Below are 17385 nucleotides of genomic sequence, written 5' to 3'. Positions count from 1 at the left end.
GACAGAGAGAGAGGGAGTCACAGAATCTGAAGAAGCCTCCAGGCTCTGAACTGTCAGCACAGAGCAGGAAGCAGGGTTCAAACTCACAGGCTGTGAAATCATGATCTGAGCCGAAGTCAAACACTCAACCAACTGAGCCACCCAGGTGCCCCAAGGTTTTCCACGTTTTAAAAGACACTTCTCACATAAACAAACAAAAAATCCAGCTTTTGGGTAAAATGGAAAAGCCAGAAGACAGGAGCCACCAAAAAAAGAATTTTTTACAAATGAATAAAGTTACTTATCCTGGAATGTTAGGGTAGAAACAAAGAAAAAGTCAAAGATAGAGTGACTTCAAGTATTTAAAAGTTTTTCATGGTCTAGCCTATGCTTATCATCTAGAGGAAATGGGGTTTATTGAAGGGAGGGAAAAAATTCAGCCACGGGGGGGGAAAAAAAAGAACTTTGTAAAAAAAAAAATGTAAACAAAATTATTACAATCCAACCTGATGAACTGGCCGCAAGCAACCCAACATTGGATTATAGGTGGGGAAGTGCTCGTGAATGTTTAATAAACTGCTCTGGGGGAGTGGGAGAAAAGCTCCAATATGTAGCATTTGCTGATTCCCATGGTGTAAATATCCCCACCATGGCCGATTTCAAGCTGCCAACACAATGTCACCAAATACGGAATTGGGAGGTGAGGCTCCTGTACACCATCACGTAGTATTTCCACTCCCAGGTACAATAGACCTAAATAATATCCAGAGCACAAATACCAGTAAAATATAATAAAATAATTAAGAAATAGTGAGCTTTGAGTGTGTATTACCTTTTTAAAAATCGAATTTTCTGAAGGTTATGTATATTTAAACTTTAATAATGGTTCTGTTTAACGACTGATACTCAAAACTGCTGAAATTTTAACACTCTGCTCTCAAGAGCCTTGTGAGCCAATTACAGCCCAAGACTGGATAGCTGTAATCACTGTCTCAAGTTAAATGGAGGAGAACCACAGAGGCTTACATTCTCAAAACGGCTCTCCTTGACTTGCTCTTAAATATTTTCCTTTGGCTTTAATCAACAGGTTAATGTGAGAACCAATTAAACAAACAGACAAAAACTTATGCTGAAAAGTTTTCTCAAAAACACTATGGCTCTAAGTCTGTGGTTCTTAACCAAAGGGATTTTGCTTCCCAGGGACATTGGCAATAATTACAGATATTTTTGGTTATCACACCTGGGGTTGAGGTGCTACTGGCATCTAGCGGGTAAAGACCACAGCTGCTGCTATACATCCTGCAGTGTTCAGGACAGTCCCGCGTTCAACCCAAATCCTAACAGTATGGAGACTGAGAGAGCCTTCCGGGTCTTCTGATAAGATGAAATGTGATAAATTCCTTTATAATTTAGTACCAGTCTCTCTCCTAAAACGGTTCCCTCTATCATATAATAAGAGTTTTGTAACTCACTATACCTGCCTTTTGTTCTTCACTTGCAGCAACCGTAGTAATCCTCGTGCTGACTCCTTTTAGGGACTCTGATGTTCTGCTTTTATTCTAACATCATTGTACCAAATCTTTTGTTAATAAGACAAATTCTTTTCAGAACTAAGAAGAGGATGGATTGTTGGGGGGACGGTTAGATGGACAGTTGCATGGATATCTACAAAGATATTGGGATGGATGGATGGATGGATGGATGGATCATTGGATGGGGAAAAATTTATTTCAAGAGAGAAAAATAAGAAAGAAAGAAGGTGGAATTTTGCTTTGGAAATGGGAGACACTGAAAACAGTTGGCTGCCACTGTAACTTCTAAAAGATTTACATGGAATATATTTAAATATATATTTTTAATTTCAGAGAAAAAATGATCCCTATTCTCTTGCATCCCTGGTGTCCTTCAAAGTTAAGAAGATGCCTTATCAAGATCAGCCAGCAAAACTCCCAGAGGGGAGCATAGGAGTAAGTATCTGAAAAATATAGACGCACAATAATTTCACTGAACTAATCATTTTTTAAATCACTATTCAACTTGTGCTACATTTAAGTGCTTATTACATTAACTTGAGAAACTTGAGAGTGCAGGACTAATACCACTTTTCTTTAAGTTTATTTGTTTATTTTGAGAGAGAGAGAGAAAGCAGGGGAGGGGCAGAGAGAGAGGGAGACGGAATCTCAAGCATGCTCAACGCTTCAGGGAAGAGCCTGAGGCGGGGCTTGAACTTCACGAACCATGAGCTCATGACCTGAGCCGAGATCAAGAGTTGGATCCTTTATCACCTAAGCCACCCAGGTGCCCCAGACTAATATCACTTTTTAATCAAGCCATTTTGTTTGAAAGGAGTCCAGATAGCAATGATCATTATAATGAAATTGCCCCAATTGTTTAATTCTGTTTATTTATTTACTTATTTTCTGATTGTTTAACTTTAAGGACAGCATGGTGAGTGAGGTGGGGAGGAAGGAGTCTCTTCCTTAGGGACAGCTGGATGACCTTAGACAGTCATCTTTCCTTTCTAGGCAAAGAACTATAATTTTCACCTGAAAAGAAAAGTACACTATGAGCTTCATTTGAATGAAATGTTATTTTCAAATTGAGGCTATTAAACATTACTGACACCCAACTCAGACCTGCTGAGTTAGAATCTTCATTTTCTCAAAATCATCAGGGCATCGTGTACCCAGAACAATTTGAGAAGCACTGTTGTGGATGGTATATAAGTTGATACTATCATAATGTGTCTTATCAGCCTAGCTCTTAAATGTAATTACAAAATTTAATCTTTCTATAGCCTGATCTACTTTTAGTCATTTAAACTAGATGAATCCATTGATTAGTGATTTGCAACTCTTGAGTATGCAAAGAAGCATCACTCATATGACTTTAAAGATAAAAACATGCTAAGACCTCACCCCAAACATCAGGATTCAGTAGGTCTGGCACTGTGCTTTAAAAGCGCCTGGGTGGCTCAGACAGTTAAGCATCCAACTTGTAATTTCAGCTCAGGTCTTAATCTCGCAGTTGGTAAGACTGAGCCCCACGGTGGGCTCTGTGTTGATGGTGTAGAGCCTGCTGGGATTCTCTCTCTCTCTCTCTCTCTCTGCCCCTGCCCTGTGCTCACTCTTTCTCTCAAAAAAAAAAAAAAAAAAACAAAACAAAAAACCCCCAAAACATTGAAAGCACTGAGAATCTCTAGCATCTAGTCTGGCAGCACGGAGCAAGACCCACATTTCCAATGTGTTTCAAAACACATTCTCCGGGGGGCACCTGGGTGGCTCAGTCGGTTAAGCGTCCAACTTCGGCTCAGGTCATGATCTCACGGTCCGTGAGTTCGAGCCCCGTGTCGGGCTGTGTGCTGACAGCTCAGAGCCTGGAGCCTGTTTCAGATTCTGTGTCTCCCTCTCTCTGCCCCTCCCCTGCTCATGCTCTGTCTCTCCCTGTCTCAAAAATAAATAAAATGTTTTAAAAAAAAAATTGAAAAACAGTTTAAAAAAAAAACACATTCTCCGGGCTTCATCCTGGCTCCGCCCACTCTAATTAAGAAACTTTCAGGAAATCACTCTGCTTCGTTGGGGCTGTTAACCATATTCACCTGAAAGCATTGTCGAGAAGGTTAATAAAGTGATATCTGAGGAGCCCAAGCATTACACCTAGAACAAGGTATTCAAGTCAGTAATAGCAACCCTCCCAAAATGCCTTACCCTCTCCCTCTAGGTTGAGGAAGCCCAAACTGGAAATGTCAAAGTATTTGAGTAAACTTTGGTGGCATTTGAAAGTAAGCACTGCCACATCTTTCTTTATGTGGCTCATCTCTCTTTCCTTAGCAAGATGTCTACCATAGTTTGGATTTATGTTCAACCTAGAAGACAGAGGCTTTGGGTTTTTAATATAGGATGTTCTTCCGAAGAGGTTCAAAGGCTTGTTGCTCTAAGGGAGATAAATCTGGGTCCCTTTGTTTTCTCCGAGCATGTGTTTCATAAAAGAAACATATGTTACAGTCAGTCCCATCAACAGTATTGTGTCTTTCTGCACTGGCCACAGGTGACAGCCTGCTGTTCTCAACCCATCTCAAAAGATCCACAAAATCATCAGATACATGTGCTTCCCCCATCCCCACCACTCCTGTCATTGCATTTTTCAAAAGCCTTGTTATCTGGGGTGAATGATTTACCACATCATGGATATGAAGGTTATTGGGAAAACATTTCGGAATGAAGGTTCTCTGAGGTCTCGCAGATCTGCCCCACCCCACGCTCAAGGGAAATGATTTTCCTGTGGCTTGCTTTGAGAGGACTGGGCTTTGGGCTGGCTGATGTTTTCTTCTAGCAAGTTCTTCTCAAAGGTCCTTCTTATATGGAAAAGAAAGCAGCAGAAGAGAATTGCTTTAAGGCGCTAAATCAGTTGGAATGGGTAGTTGGGAATCATAATTATGAACCCCAGTCCCTACTCTGCCATTGGGTAAACCTTCTTGGATACTTTTTTTGTGACGAGACTAGAGACTGGTGGCTTGTTTTCCTAGGCCCTTGTGCGGGTTGATTGGTTTGTTTGTACTTCCTTGGCAACAAGGTCATGATTCAGCCATTTTTTCGAGCCCGGTGTGAGCTTCTTTGAAGAAGAGAGCAGTCCCCATTTGCTACCTGCAGGATGTCTGTTTGTGACAAATGAACTCATGAAGCATGACTCTTGCCGTGTTCAGAGGTGAGGGAAAGGTTGCAGGAGGCAAGGAATAGACTGAACACGGAGTCATTACAGTGCAGCAGAGAAAAAAACAGGATTCAGTTATTTGAACACTTTGCTTAATAATCATCTTTGGCATTTGTATGTGGTGCCACTAAAGCCAAATTCTATAATTTACATCCAGAAAGGGAATATTATTGTCTAGTAACTCCAACTGTAGTTATTAGAAACTAGTTAATGAAAATCTTTCCTTAAACCTCATACAGGGGTGCCTGGGTGGCTCAGGTTTGAGTTCAAGCCCCGCATCGGCCTCTGTGCTGACAGCTTAGAGCCTGGAGCTTGCTTTGGATTCTTTGTCTCCCTCTCGCCCTCTCCCCCGTCCATGCTCTGTCTCTCTCTCTCTCAAAAATAGACATTAAAAAATATTTTTAAAGAAAAAACCTCATACAGAAACTGTAAATCCATTTCATTGCTAGCACAGCTTTAGAACCTTAAAATAGAGTTATTATATTCAACAATTATTTGTGGAGTTCAAACTGCTTATCTCATAGGGGCCATTGAAATGTTAAAATGTGTGTTCAGCTGGTCCACTTTATGTTATTAATTCTAAATGGCACCGTAGGTAGGGTATCTTGGTACATTTAAACCATTCTTGCGACCCCTATGAAGTACGTTTACACAAGATTTTGTGAGACATAAATACAGATGTCAACATTAATTACAGTTGCAAATACAAGGGAGCTTTTTCCTTCTACCTTGGTATTTTGTCAAATATACAAAAACATATCATAAACGTCAATGATAAAATGTAGGCATATTAAAAAGTTATATATGGTCCTTCAACCGTAATAAAGAACAACGAGATTTATGACATGATGAAGGTAAGATTAAATGTTCCCTACTTAGCATCACTTTAAGAAAGTTTAAATTCCATTTATAATTTATGGATCTCACTTCCTAAGATTGTAGATAATTATAGTAAGTGAATTGTTAAAATTTTATACTATTTTTTTTAAATTTTTTTTTTCAACGTTTATTTATTTTTGGGACAGAGAGAGACAGAGCATGAACGGGGGAGGGGCAGAGAGAGAGGGAGACACAGAATCGGAAACAGGCTCCAGGCTCCAAGCCATCAGCCCAGAGCCTGATGCGGGGCTCGAACTCACGGACCGCGAGATTGTGACCTGGTTGAAGTCGGACACTTAACCGACTGCGCCACTCAGGCGCCCCTATACTATTTCTTTAAATAGCTACAGGTTCTTGATAAAGATGAATTGAAACAGTTTGTTGATTGGTTGGCACACACTTAAGTTTTTCACCCTAAATTTTAAGTACTTCAGTTAGTCAACATTACCCTTCTTTCTTTTATTTTTTAATGTCTTTTTTTAATTGATATTTGAGAGAGAGAGAGAGAGACAGAGCATGAGTGGGGGAGGGGCAGAGAGATGGAGAATCTGAAATAGGCTCCAGGCTCCAAGCTGTCAGCACAGATCCCTACACAGGGCTCAAACCCACGAGCAGTGAGATCATGACCTGAGCCAAAGTCAGACGCTTAACCGCTTACCCGACTGAGCCACCCAGGTGCCCCTACCCTTCTTTCTGAAAGCAGCTGAAATATATAATCACTTGCAGTTTTAAAGGAAACCTTTAGTCCTCAATACACCCTTTCTGCCATCGGACCACCTTCTAGATGAATGATTCTTACAAGGAGGGGCTTAGGTAATCAGGCAAATCACACCTTTGTGTGAGACTATACAGAATGTTCTAGAGCTGTGTAGTCCAGTATGGTAGCCATCAGCCACAGGTGGATAGTGAGTCCCTGAGATGTAGCCACTGTGACTGAAGAAGTAAACTAGAAGTTTAACTTCATCTTAACTCATTTAAATGTAAACCTGAAAACTGTAGCAGTCTAAGATTTTTTGTCCATTAAATGCAGCTATATTTTTTTGGTGAGACTACATTTTGCTTTTACCACTGAAAATCTGGTTTGTTGTTATATGCTGCAAATATCAAATACACACTGGATTTTGGAGACTTTGTTAAAAAAAAAAAAAAGAAGAATTTAAAATGTCTTGTGGAGGGGCGCCTGGGTGGCTCAGTCAGTTAAGCATCTGACTTGAGCTGAGGTCATGATCTCACGGTTTGTGGGTTCGAGCCCCACGTCAAGCTCTGTGCTGACAGCTCAGAGCCAGGAGCCTGCTTCACATTCTGTGTCTCCCTCTCTCTTTGCTTGGGCTCTGTCTCTCAAAAATGAATAACATTAAAAAAAATAAAAAAAATAAATAAAATGTCTTGTGCATATTTTTATATCAACTACATGTTGACATAATAGTTTGGATATTTAGGGTTAAATAAATTATTAAGATTAATGTCTCATCTTTCTTTTTCCTCTTTCAAAAAATTCCTAAGTTACACATGTGGCTTGCATTATATTTCTGTTGGACAGCACTGATCTATTGCAGGGTTATACAAGGTTCCAGTTTGGAGCTGGTGATAATAGCTACAGAGCTCCAGAGAACATTGGGGTGTTAAATAAGTCTTATTTGAAATGAGTGAAAATTACAGTAAATTAGTGTTTAGTCATGACAAACTCTGACAATTAAGACCTATTTTTCTTACTATTTATTTTCCAATGGATAATGTAAGCTTCTTGTGGGCTTATCAAAATGAGCTGCAAGATGAACATAAACAATGAGTAACAAAGCTTCAGTATTTTCCAACATTTTATTTTGTGCCAAGCTTTCCCAAACCATTCTGAAATTTCCATAGCACTGATACAGATTTAAATAAGCTTTGGTCATATAAAAGTAGTCAATTAAGTCTTTCCCTAGTAAGTTTGCCTTTGCAGTTCAAGTTTCTAATTTATACAAAGCATTGAGTTTCACGAAAGGCTGGGCTTTACCTATTTCCACCCACGGATGAAATGCCCCCATTGCCATTTATAGACATGAATATGTCACATGACTCCCTGATCAATGTGTTTTCAGAAAGACTTCTCTTTCCAAGACATGTGTGACTCTTCCAATGACGTGTTACACTTGACTCTTCATCCACCTCTTTCCAGCAACAACCGATGAGCTCTCCTGCCCTGGAAATCTGGAGAAATGCTCTGGGGCAGTGTTGTTGATTTTCCATGTTTCCACTGGCCTTGGTGTAGTGACTTCTTGACTAGGCAGTGAAAAGCCTAGATAAGTTTAGGAAAACACCAGGGGCCAAGGAAGGTCTTTGCAGCTGCTCCCATTTTAGATTGAGAAGATTGGGCAGCCTCAGTGCCACATGGATGTCCTAAAGGCAGCTGGCAAGCAAAGCAGAATGCAGGCACAGGAGGAAAGTTTTTGAGTTTGTGTTCTTTTAGAACTCTTTGTCCTTTCCTCCTGGTTAATTACATATGATGATTTACAGGAAATGTACATGACATGTGTAATCTTAACGTTTAAAATACCTAGAGAAGGGGAATGGAGTGGTATTATTTTTTTAAATTTTTTTTAACGTTTATTTATTTTTGAGACAGAGAGAGACAGAGCATGAACGGGGGAGGGTCAGAGAGACAGGGAGACACAGAATCTGAAACAGGCTCCAGGCTCTGAGCTGTCAGCACAGAGCCCGACGCGGGGCTCAAACTCACGGACCGTGAGATCATGACCTGAGCCGAAGTCAGACGCTTAACCAACTGGGCCACCCAGGCGCCCCATGGAGTAGTATTTTTTAAGTGAGCATAATGTTACTGGGAGAAGACTGATGAGAGTTTGAGTGATGAGAATTTCAGAATTTTGGAACTGAAAAGGACAGTAGCAATCATCTGGTCTCAGACATTTTTAAGACACTACTGTCAGCATCTTTGGAAGTGAATGCAAACAAAAAGCCAATAGATTTTGTAATTGTACCTATATGCTGTTCTCTGCTTCAAGAGTCTCTAATAAGCATATCCTGTTCAATTTAATATTTTATTCATATTTTTCCATCATTGCTGCAAAAAAAGTCTTCATATGTAGCATTATTCTTTGTAAGTGACCTCCCTACCTGTTTCTACAGAATGAGTTTATTTTTTTTAATTTTTTTTTGATGTTTATTTATTTTTGGCAGAGAGAGAGACACAGAGCATGAGCAGGGAGTGGCAGAGAGAGAGAGGGAAACACAGAATCCAAAGTAGGCTCCAGGCTCTGACATGTCAGCACAGAGCCCGATTCGGGGCTTGAACTCACAGACCGCGAGATCATGACCTGAGCTGAAGTCAGAAGCTCAACTGACTGAGCCATCCAGGTGCCCCAAGAATGAGAAGTTTTTAAAATAATAACATCAAAGCCTACAGTAGCCAAGAAACCCAGCAAAGTTGTTAGCAGCTCTTCTCCCAATCCATTGCTTTTTATTAAACTAACAATATGAACAGAATAGTCTATGGACTTTCTTTCAACCCTTTTAGCTGTATTACTGTAAAGTACCTACTAGTAAATTTTGGCAATCTCTAACACATGCACCAAATATAGCCTGAAACTATGTTGTTTCCTCAGTGAAATTAGAGCTCGGGGGGAAGAAACATTTATAAGAAACCCCAGAATTGGCCGTGGCTCCAGATTTTCTCTTTCCTGGGCCACCCTAACTGGCCAGTGAATACATACATGATCAATACCATCCCTGGTAGTTTCAAAATTCTGAAATTCTCGTTACAAAAACTGTTTGAGTCTGCTTCCAGTAATGTTATTTCATTTTGAAAGATCACCTCATGTCCTTCCTCCAAACACTTTAAGAGGAGGATTGAGCACTGACTTCATAGGTATTAGATGTAATTTACTAAGGGAAAAGAATATAAAGGGAAGTGATTCAGAAGTCATCAGTCCCTATCTTGCTCATGTAGCCATATACATGCAAAGGATTGTTTTAGAGTAAGTCACTTAGGCTGCAGAATCCAGGTGGCATTGTGACTGCTTTCAGTCCTTCAGTGCATCATTTCTTCACGTGCCGTGTGTCCTGTCCTTAGACTGCAACAAGCAGGGCGAGGGTAATCCCATCATGGTCATGGAATTGTTGCACTTCCTGCTGATGTGCTGGATGAAATAGGGACTGTGCTGGCAGTGGGCATTAACGGGCGAAGGAGGAAGGTATAAATGGTGAGGAGGTTATGGCCAGCCTTTTCCTCACTGAGAGCAGGGAGCAAGTCCCTGGCACTAGTGAGCATGTGGAATGACTAGCAGTCTCACTACTGTTGATGCCTTTGTTTGGTCTGGATATCAATGATACTTGGGACCGGAGAATTGAGAGAATTAAGTCATCAGTATGTCCGCTGCATAGGGGAAATGGACCAAGATGAAGGAGCAGTGAAAAGCCTAATAAGCTGAGAAAACCAGAGGCAGGATGCTCCAATCTAGTTAAGAAGGCAGAGGAAAGAGGTGATCATGGTCAGGGCCCAATACTTGGGTACAGGCTATGAAAACACCCATACATTTCCAGCCAAGACACATTCTAGAGCCACCAACCTTTGCTATGAATCCATCATCTCTTGACTGGTGGGTTAGAGAATTGTGACCTAGAGGTCCCAAACATGTATCAGAACTGGACCCACGATCCTTCCAACCAACACAGTTAAAACGAGGAGCACTCTGCCTGGTTTAACTGAGACAGTACTTACTTCTCTCTAAAACCAGATAGACCTGCCTGGATGAATAACATTTCAGATCCAAGAACATTTTCATTTCTATTTTCTTTGGCAGAGGTGTTAGCAGCGTGACTGGGTCTCTTGGTTTTGTCTGGGGGTCTACAGCTTCTTTGCCGTCGGGGTCTCCAAAGACACATTTCCCCAGCACACGGGCAATAGGGGAGCTGCTTCTGCTCATGGGGGAGGGGAGGGGTGGTTCATGGACACTGAGCATGCAGTCCTGCTGAGAAGGTCTCCTTTTCCTCCAAATTCCCTTGCAACAGTGGGGAATGAAATGAGTTCTAATAGCAACCGAAAACTGGATCTAGGATTGAAGGCAACCCCAATGCATCCAGACAATTAGCATTCACTTTGCTTACTTCCATAAACTCCAAGATGGCTAGTGAGGCTGTGGGCCATCATAAACACAGAAGCTAGAGATAAAGAGGTGGTGGCATTAATTAGTTGTGTGACTCACTTAGCTCCTCTGGGACTCAATCTTCTCATCAATAAAATGGCGGGGGGGGGGGGTAGTGGTGGTTATATTAGGTGATTTCTAATCTTTTTGCACATTCAACAGTCCAGTGGATCCAATTCAACTCACTTCTCAGTGAGGTTAGCCCAGTTCTGTAGAGAAATGTGTGTGGACAGACTTGGCCTTTCATAGGGTCAATGGCAGTCATTACTGCCACAAAAGGTCCAGCCCAATTTGAGGTCATTCCTTTTCACCTTGTTGGTTCTCAGTCTTGATCCACTTCAATTCCATTCCAGGGTTTCTGGGCTGTTCTAAACCAAACACCCACCAAGTGTCTGTAATTAGATCTTCCATTCAACCTAGGAGACCACAGAATGTGCTGTTTTTTAAGAGTTTATGTTTGAGTTCTGTAGACATTCAGATCTCCCCTAGGATGATTTCAACTATTATATGGATCTTTTCAGAACTACTCCCAGTATTGTATGGTAATTACTACTTTATTTCACCCAACAGTTTTCAAATTTGAGGTCATTTGCTTTATTTTCCATTTCAGATTAAGACATCAGTTATCTGGGCAACCCCAAATGTTTCCTTCTCAATCCCATTATGGGTAATAATACTAGCAATACTTCTTGGATTATTGGTTCTGGCCATCTTAACCTTAGCTTTATGGAAGGTAAGTTTATTTATTTTGTTTTTCTTTTTGAGTAGAGAGGCCACTGAGGGGATTTACAAGGATACACCTAGTGATTTGAAAAGACAATGCCAGAGGCACGATTTGGGGATTTTTAACAGACATAAAGGGAAAATTGTGTCTTGTTTGTCTTGGCAAACTTACTATGCCTGTGTAGCTGACATTTAAGAAGACCAAGAGTGTTTAATGCTGCTTTTATCTGGAGATTTCTTGTAAATAAATACAGAGAAAGTTAGACTTTCTTAGCTAAGACCTGTGATCTTCTTTCCAATATACTTGTGGTGAAAATGTTACTGTGAAGCCTTCTTTTTCTTGTTTAATTAATCAAGATCTCAAGCTTTTTGTTGACATGGTCCCATCAGCAATTGTTTGAGATGTTTCTTTTTAAGCACCACAAATGCAATTAATGTAGTAGTTAACTGATACTTGGACTCTTGGGCCAAATAGATCATGCATGTTATATGCTTGGAATTTTTTTTTTTTTTTTTTGATCTTGCCAATAAGTCCATCTCCATTAGGAAGGCTTAATGAATTCTTTCATGTGTTTCTGGCCTGAAAACCAACACGACTGCCAAGTTTCACAGACCTTTCCATTCCAAAAAAGAAACAGTGGCACAATTACATGACTGTAAGAGTAATTAATCTAGTCACATCTTAGTTAACCACTGTTGTTGGGGTTCCCCAAAATCATAGTGTATTTTTATTTTAAAACAATATGTGGCATGCTCAAAAAATGGAGAAAACCTTGCCATGTGAGTTAAATAACGGCTTTCCTGATCATTATCAATTGTTTGGTGCCATCCTGAGCCTACACGGTCTACTGAATTTTTTACCTTTTGAAATAGACCTTTGTGTTATTCTGTTATTTATACCATTTTTGTTTCTATAAATGACAGTGTGGCAATTGACAGAATATGGTCCTAGTCTTGCAGAAAAAAAAAAAAAGACAACTCAATAGTTATCAACAAAACCCAATGCATTTGGCTTCTGGTGTAAGAAGCAATAAATAAGAATTGAGGTCAAGATTTCTAGGGAAAGTTAGATTCTCCTAGACCAAATACTAATTTGAAATTCAGGAGGATTAAGATTCTAGAATCACTTCTTCCCCAAGTTGTTGGTTGATCTTTAGAAAGTTGCTTAGATGTTCTGGGATTTAAAAGAATGACCTTTCTAGACAAAGAATGACAATCTACTTTTCCTGTATATGCTCTGTGTTCCACAAGTACAGAGGGATACGCAAGTTTCTCCTCTCTTTTTCCTAAATTCCACCCTGAGATAGCCTATGACACACTTCAGGAGAGAGTCCCCCTTCCCTGGCCAGCAGCACTTAGGACTTCTGCTGGCTCCAAAAAACATGCAGAAAAGCAGAGAGGAAATCTTTGGGCCTTGTTGCTATAATCTCAGGAAAAATATACGAGGTCCCTAAGTGGATTATATAACACAGGGAAATTCTCCCACTAGCACGAACACTCTGCCTTATGCAATAAATTCGTCACCGCAGGTAAAGGATCCTCGGCTTTCCCCTCCGAGTTCAGAGAATTGGCCAGATAATATCCACAGAGCTTCAGTTTCTTATAGAAAATACAATAAAGTGAAAATTCTTAGAACGAGGAGTTTCACCCATTCCCAGAACACCTTGATTGTATAGCCCGTTTCTCTTTTTCACAGTGCGGATTCTTTGACAGAGCAAGACCACCCCAGGATGACATGAATGACAGGGAACAACTCACAGATGAGAAAACCATTGATACATGAAAAGCAAAAGCAAAGTTCAAGACACTCGAACACTGGTCCTGTTCAAAGCAAAGAAGGAACATAAAGGTTAAACAAAGGTTTCCCTGTACCCGCCAGCGACCTAGGAAATGGAAGGGCCCCAGAAAGATCACCTCATCTGTGCTGCACTTTGGAGAAGATGCCACGGAGCCCAGAGACCCTTCTGGGAGAGGTAACGTCCTCAACACTGTGGAAACCATTAGCCATCACGGAAGACATCTTTTGCTTTAGTCATTCTGCCTTTGGCAGACACTCTGAAATGGGCATGGGAACTCAAGTTGCTTTCCAGGTAAATCCAACTCAAGTCGCAGAGACGAACTATCGGAATTACGGTCAACTTCAGAAGGTGAACTAGGACCGAACCTTCCAACACTACTGTATCCAGCGGAATATTTGACACCTCCCTATGGAAAAGAAGCATTTCTAATGAAGTTATGGCTCAGGGAGACAAGCATATGTTGTTGGTACTGTGAAAGTACTTTTGAAACGACAAAGATAATCTTGTAACTGAGGATAACAATTTATTTATTTATTTTCCATGTCTCTGGGCAGATATCCTGGTCATCTAGAAGATTTGGACATTAAGATTTGGTTAGCTGGTTCTCGAAATCACTCACTAAATTTCCTTCTAAGGTAACCATCTGGTGCAGATAAATTCACAGAACATCTTTAGACAGCGCTAAGAAAAAGCAGACAGTTTCACTTAATACTTAGCTGCCTGCCACCTGAAATCACTTGGATTCACACTTACCGAGGACTCACATCTGCTTGATTTAGCTTGGCAAAAAGTTGTATTTATATTTCCTTTCATACAAAAAAAAAAAAAAAATGCTTTCTATTGACTTAATTAGCAATACACAGATTTCAAGGTCCTCTCACACCTGTGTGGTGTTTAAAAGTAAGGGTAAAATTTCTGAGTCCATTGATACAAAAACAGTTTTACAATATGGGTGAACATTATTTTTAATATCTATAAGGAACAACAGCAATACTTAGCTTGGGATTAAATAACCTATTTCTCTACTATTCCTCAAATCTATATACACAGAGAAGACACATCAAGCATACATGGGAAAGAAATACAAAGTTATGCAGATGTGAGATGAACCCAGAAAAGGGATTCCTAAGAATTTTATTTAGAATTTCCTATTCTAACCTTACTACTCATTTTTACCGCTAATCTTTATAATACTCAACTTCGGAAAATAACCTTTATTTAAGCTATTCTCCCATCACCTAAAATTTAACCACCACAGAAAGTTGATGTTTAAAACTCTTGTAAATAATCCATAGTCGGGTGTAATGTCATCGTTTCTGAAGTAAACTTGACCAGCCAAAGTTATATAATCTGCACAGTTTTGTAGCCTTTTTATGATCATGAAAAATTACCATGAAGAAATGCTGAACAAATTTTATATTTATGTGCAATATTTTATAGACCTACGTATCTAAAGCATGTATGTTTACACTGGCATTAGTTATTTTTTTAATTAATATCCTATTACATATAATCGAGCAAGTGGACCAAAATCCTTAGGTTTACAAAGCAGTTGGAAAAGTTGTATTCCCAGCGTCAGCAATCACACTTTATTTGAAAGATGAGCCAAACTCACAGACACTAAATTTTCTGTTGTGCCTTAGCCTGGAGGCCAGCCATTTGGCTACAGTTGCAGATCTTCCTTGGAAACCAAATGCAAGGCTCATGGAAGGAGACTCTGACGCAGTTCGTATTTTTCCCAGTTGTGAATTAAATCCTGTCACGGTAGCAGTTTCAAGTCTGTAAGGACAGAAGTCTGGCTCCCAGGGCATATGGCCGACTGTGGGTGAGAACCGCAGGTGCCTCAGAGAGTTTGAGGGTCCCACACCAGCCTCTGCAGGTCTTCTGTGTTAGTCCTCCAGGTAGAACTGGTTTGGCAAGGAGGTGGCTGTCTATATGTGATTGGAGGAGTGCCAAACAGGTTTCTCCGCCCCCACATAACACCCTAACTCTTGTCATCATGCCTGACTTTGGGCCAACAGAGGTTAGCTCCTAAGGATTTGGGGTTCTAGAAGGACCCTGAGAAAACCCACCCATTGCCTTTTAAGTTAACATTCGTGAAGAAACTCAGAACCCCTAGGGCTACATAAATGTAGGACCCCATGAGCTGGTTCACACAGACACCCGGAGGAAAGGACAGATGCCAGGAACAAGACTAGGACCCGGAACGGAGCGAGATCTGAGGTTTCCTCACAGTCTCAGCCAAGAGTGGTCCTCTCTGCAGAGACAGACATTTGACAGAGGACCATCACACACACACAGTGGCCCCCTCTGCCACCTCAGATGTGGAAGCAAATGGAGGAAAGGGGGCACCTGAGGTCAGGTGAACCCACCGGTCATCAGTTCCCGAGCAGCACCGCCGCTTAAGGAACACTCTGTCGATGCACTGAGAGTATCTGCTTCTCGCCATAACACTGCCGATCACTTTCATAATTCATGTTGTACCATGCTTCTGTTAGAGTCTATGTATATCTTAGATATTCCTTTTGAAATTCTTACAGCTGGCTTAGAAGACGTGGAAAAAAGGGGCAAATCAAGTTTTATACACTTGGAGATTTTTATACAGTAAATAAACATGGACTAGTCACCACTGAAACCCCCACTTTTTCAACTCCTTTTTTTTCTTCTTTTATTTAAATACATGTGTAGATATCTGTGAAGATTTTCACATGCCTATTAACCTTGTCACTAATAAAATGAAAAATTAAAGACACGATGACATACTTGTGGTCTGTTTTGCACACAACGTACAGCTTTCCCACAATAGCACAGATCAAACGTTTCTGTCTTTATGCCTTGATTTTTCATTATTATAAAGACATTTAATGTTGGAAGAAATCTGGAAGAGTGAGAATACAACATTTCTTTGGGATGATGAGAATGTTCTAAACTTAGATTGTGGTGATGTTTGCATAACTCCATGAATACACCAAAAAATACTGAATTGTACACTTTAAATGGGTAAGTTTTATAATATGTGAATTAAATCCCAATAAAGGTATTTAAAAAACATTTTTAAGTTACTTCTAATAACTCTACCCTTATACAACTGATTACTTTTCTCTACATTGCCTTTCAAATTTTGTCCATATAAAAATCTTAGCACCTTTTTTAAGTTTATTTATTTATTTTTGAGAGGGAGAGAAAGTGCACACAAGCTGGGGAGGGGCAGAGAGAGATGGAGAAGGAGAATCCCGAGCAGCTCCAGACTATCAGCATGGAGCCCAATGTGGGGCTTGAACTCGTGAACCGTGAGATCATGACCTGAACCAAAATCACGAGGCAGACACTTAGCCGACTGAGCCACACAGGCTCCCCCAAATCTTAGCTCCTTTATGAAGCTCTCTTCTGTGTCTTCAGCCAAGCTGTGTCTCCAGCTGCCTAATGGCATTTTACGAATCACTACCCTTTTCCTTTTGTTTGCATGACTATCTTCCAACTGCACTGACCCTTAATGAGAGCAGGAAACATAATCTTTTCACCTTTGTGTCTCCAGGACCTAGGACCAACCTCTGCTATATAGTCAGTGCTCACAAACATTTCTAGAATAAATAAATAAATACACCTATGCGTATAATAATAATCACAGGGAACATGTACTTTTGTAATCTACTTCCATTACAAAGTCCCAGGGTGCACACATTATTCATAGTGTTCATACAATGTTATTTTAATAGTTACCCCAAGTTCTTTTCAATTAGTAGGCCATCTTTTGTTTAAACATCCCTCCTGTCATCAGAAATAGTTCTTCACAGATTCATTTATTAAGAATAACATTAAATTGAGGGGCACCTGGGTGGCTCAGTCGGTTAAGCATCCAACTTCAGATCAGGTCATGATCTCACAGTTTGTGGGTTCGAACCCCACGTCGGGCTCTGTACTGACAGCTCGGAGCCTGGAGCCTATTTTGGATTCTGTGTCTCCCTCTCTCTGCCCCTCCCCTGCTCATGCTCTGTCTCTCCCTCTCTCTCAAAAATAAATAAACATAAAAAAAGTTTAAAAAATAAAAATAAATAAATAAACATTAAAAAATTTTAAGAATACCATTAAGAATAATTTTAAGAATAATTTTAATAATTAACTTTAATAATTTTAAGAATAATAAGAATAATTTT

General features: G+C 40.2%; 1 protein-coding gene and 1 long non-coding RNA gene across 3 annotated transcripts in view; one reads left to right on the top strand and one right to left on the bottom strand.

The window, feature by feature from the left end:
- The window catches only part of ITGA8 (integrin subunit alpha 8), a 189862-nt gene extending 173879 nt beyond the window's left edge, over positions 1 to 15983 (top strand). The window contains exons 28-30 of the mRNA XM_011283614.4: positions 1845 to 1946; positions 11320 to 11442; positions 13129 to 15983. Coding sequence (XP_011281916.1) covers positions 1845 to 1946; positions 11320 to 11442; positions 13129 to 13215 — 312 coding nt within the window. The 3' untranslated portion in view covers positions 13216 to 15983. The remainder of the gene's footprint in view (positions 1 to 1844; positions 1947 to 11319; positions 11443 to 13128) is intronic.
- Positions 1 to 17385, bottom strand: part of LOC123386448 — a 171969-nt gene that overhangs the window by 57466 nt on the left and 97118 nt on the right. The window lies entirely within an intron of this gene.

The sequence above is a fragment of the Felis catus genome, chromosome B4 (assembly GCF_018350175.1).
Source record: "Felis catus isolate Fca126 chromosome B4, F.catus_Fca126_mat1.0, whole genome shotgun sequence".
Classification (NCBI taxonomy): Eukaryota; Metazoa; Chordata; class Mammalia; order Carnivora; family Felidae; genus Felis; species Felis catus.
The sequence above is the reverse complement of the archived record's forward strand: the minus strand, read 5'-3'. Positions and strand labels throughout refer to the sequence as shown.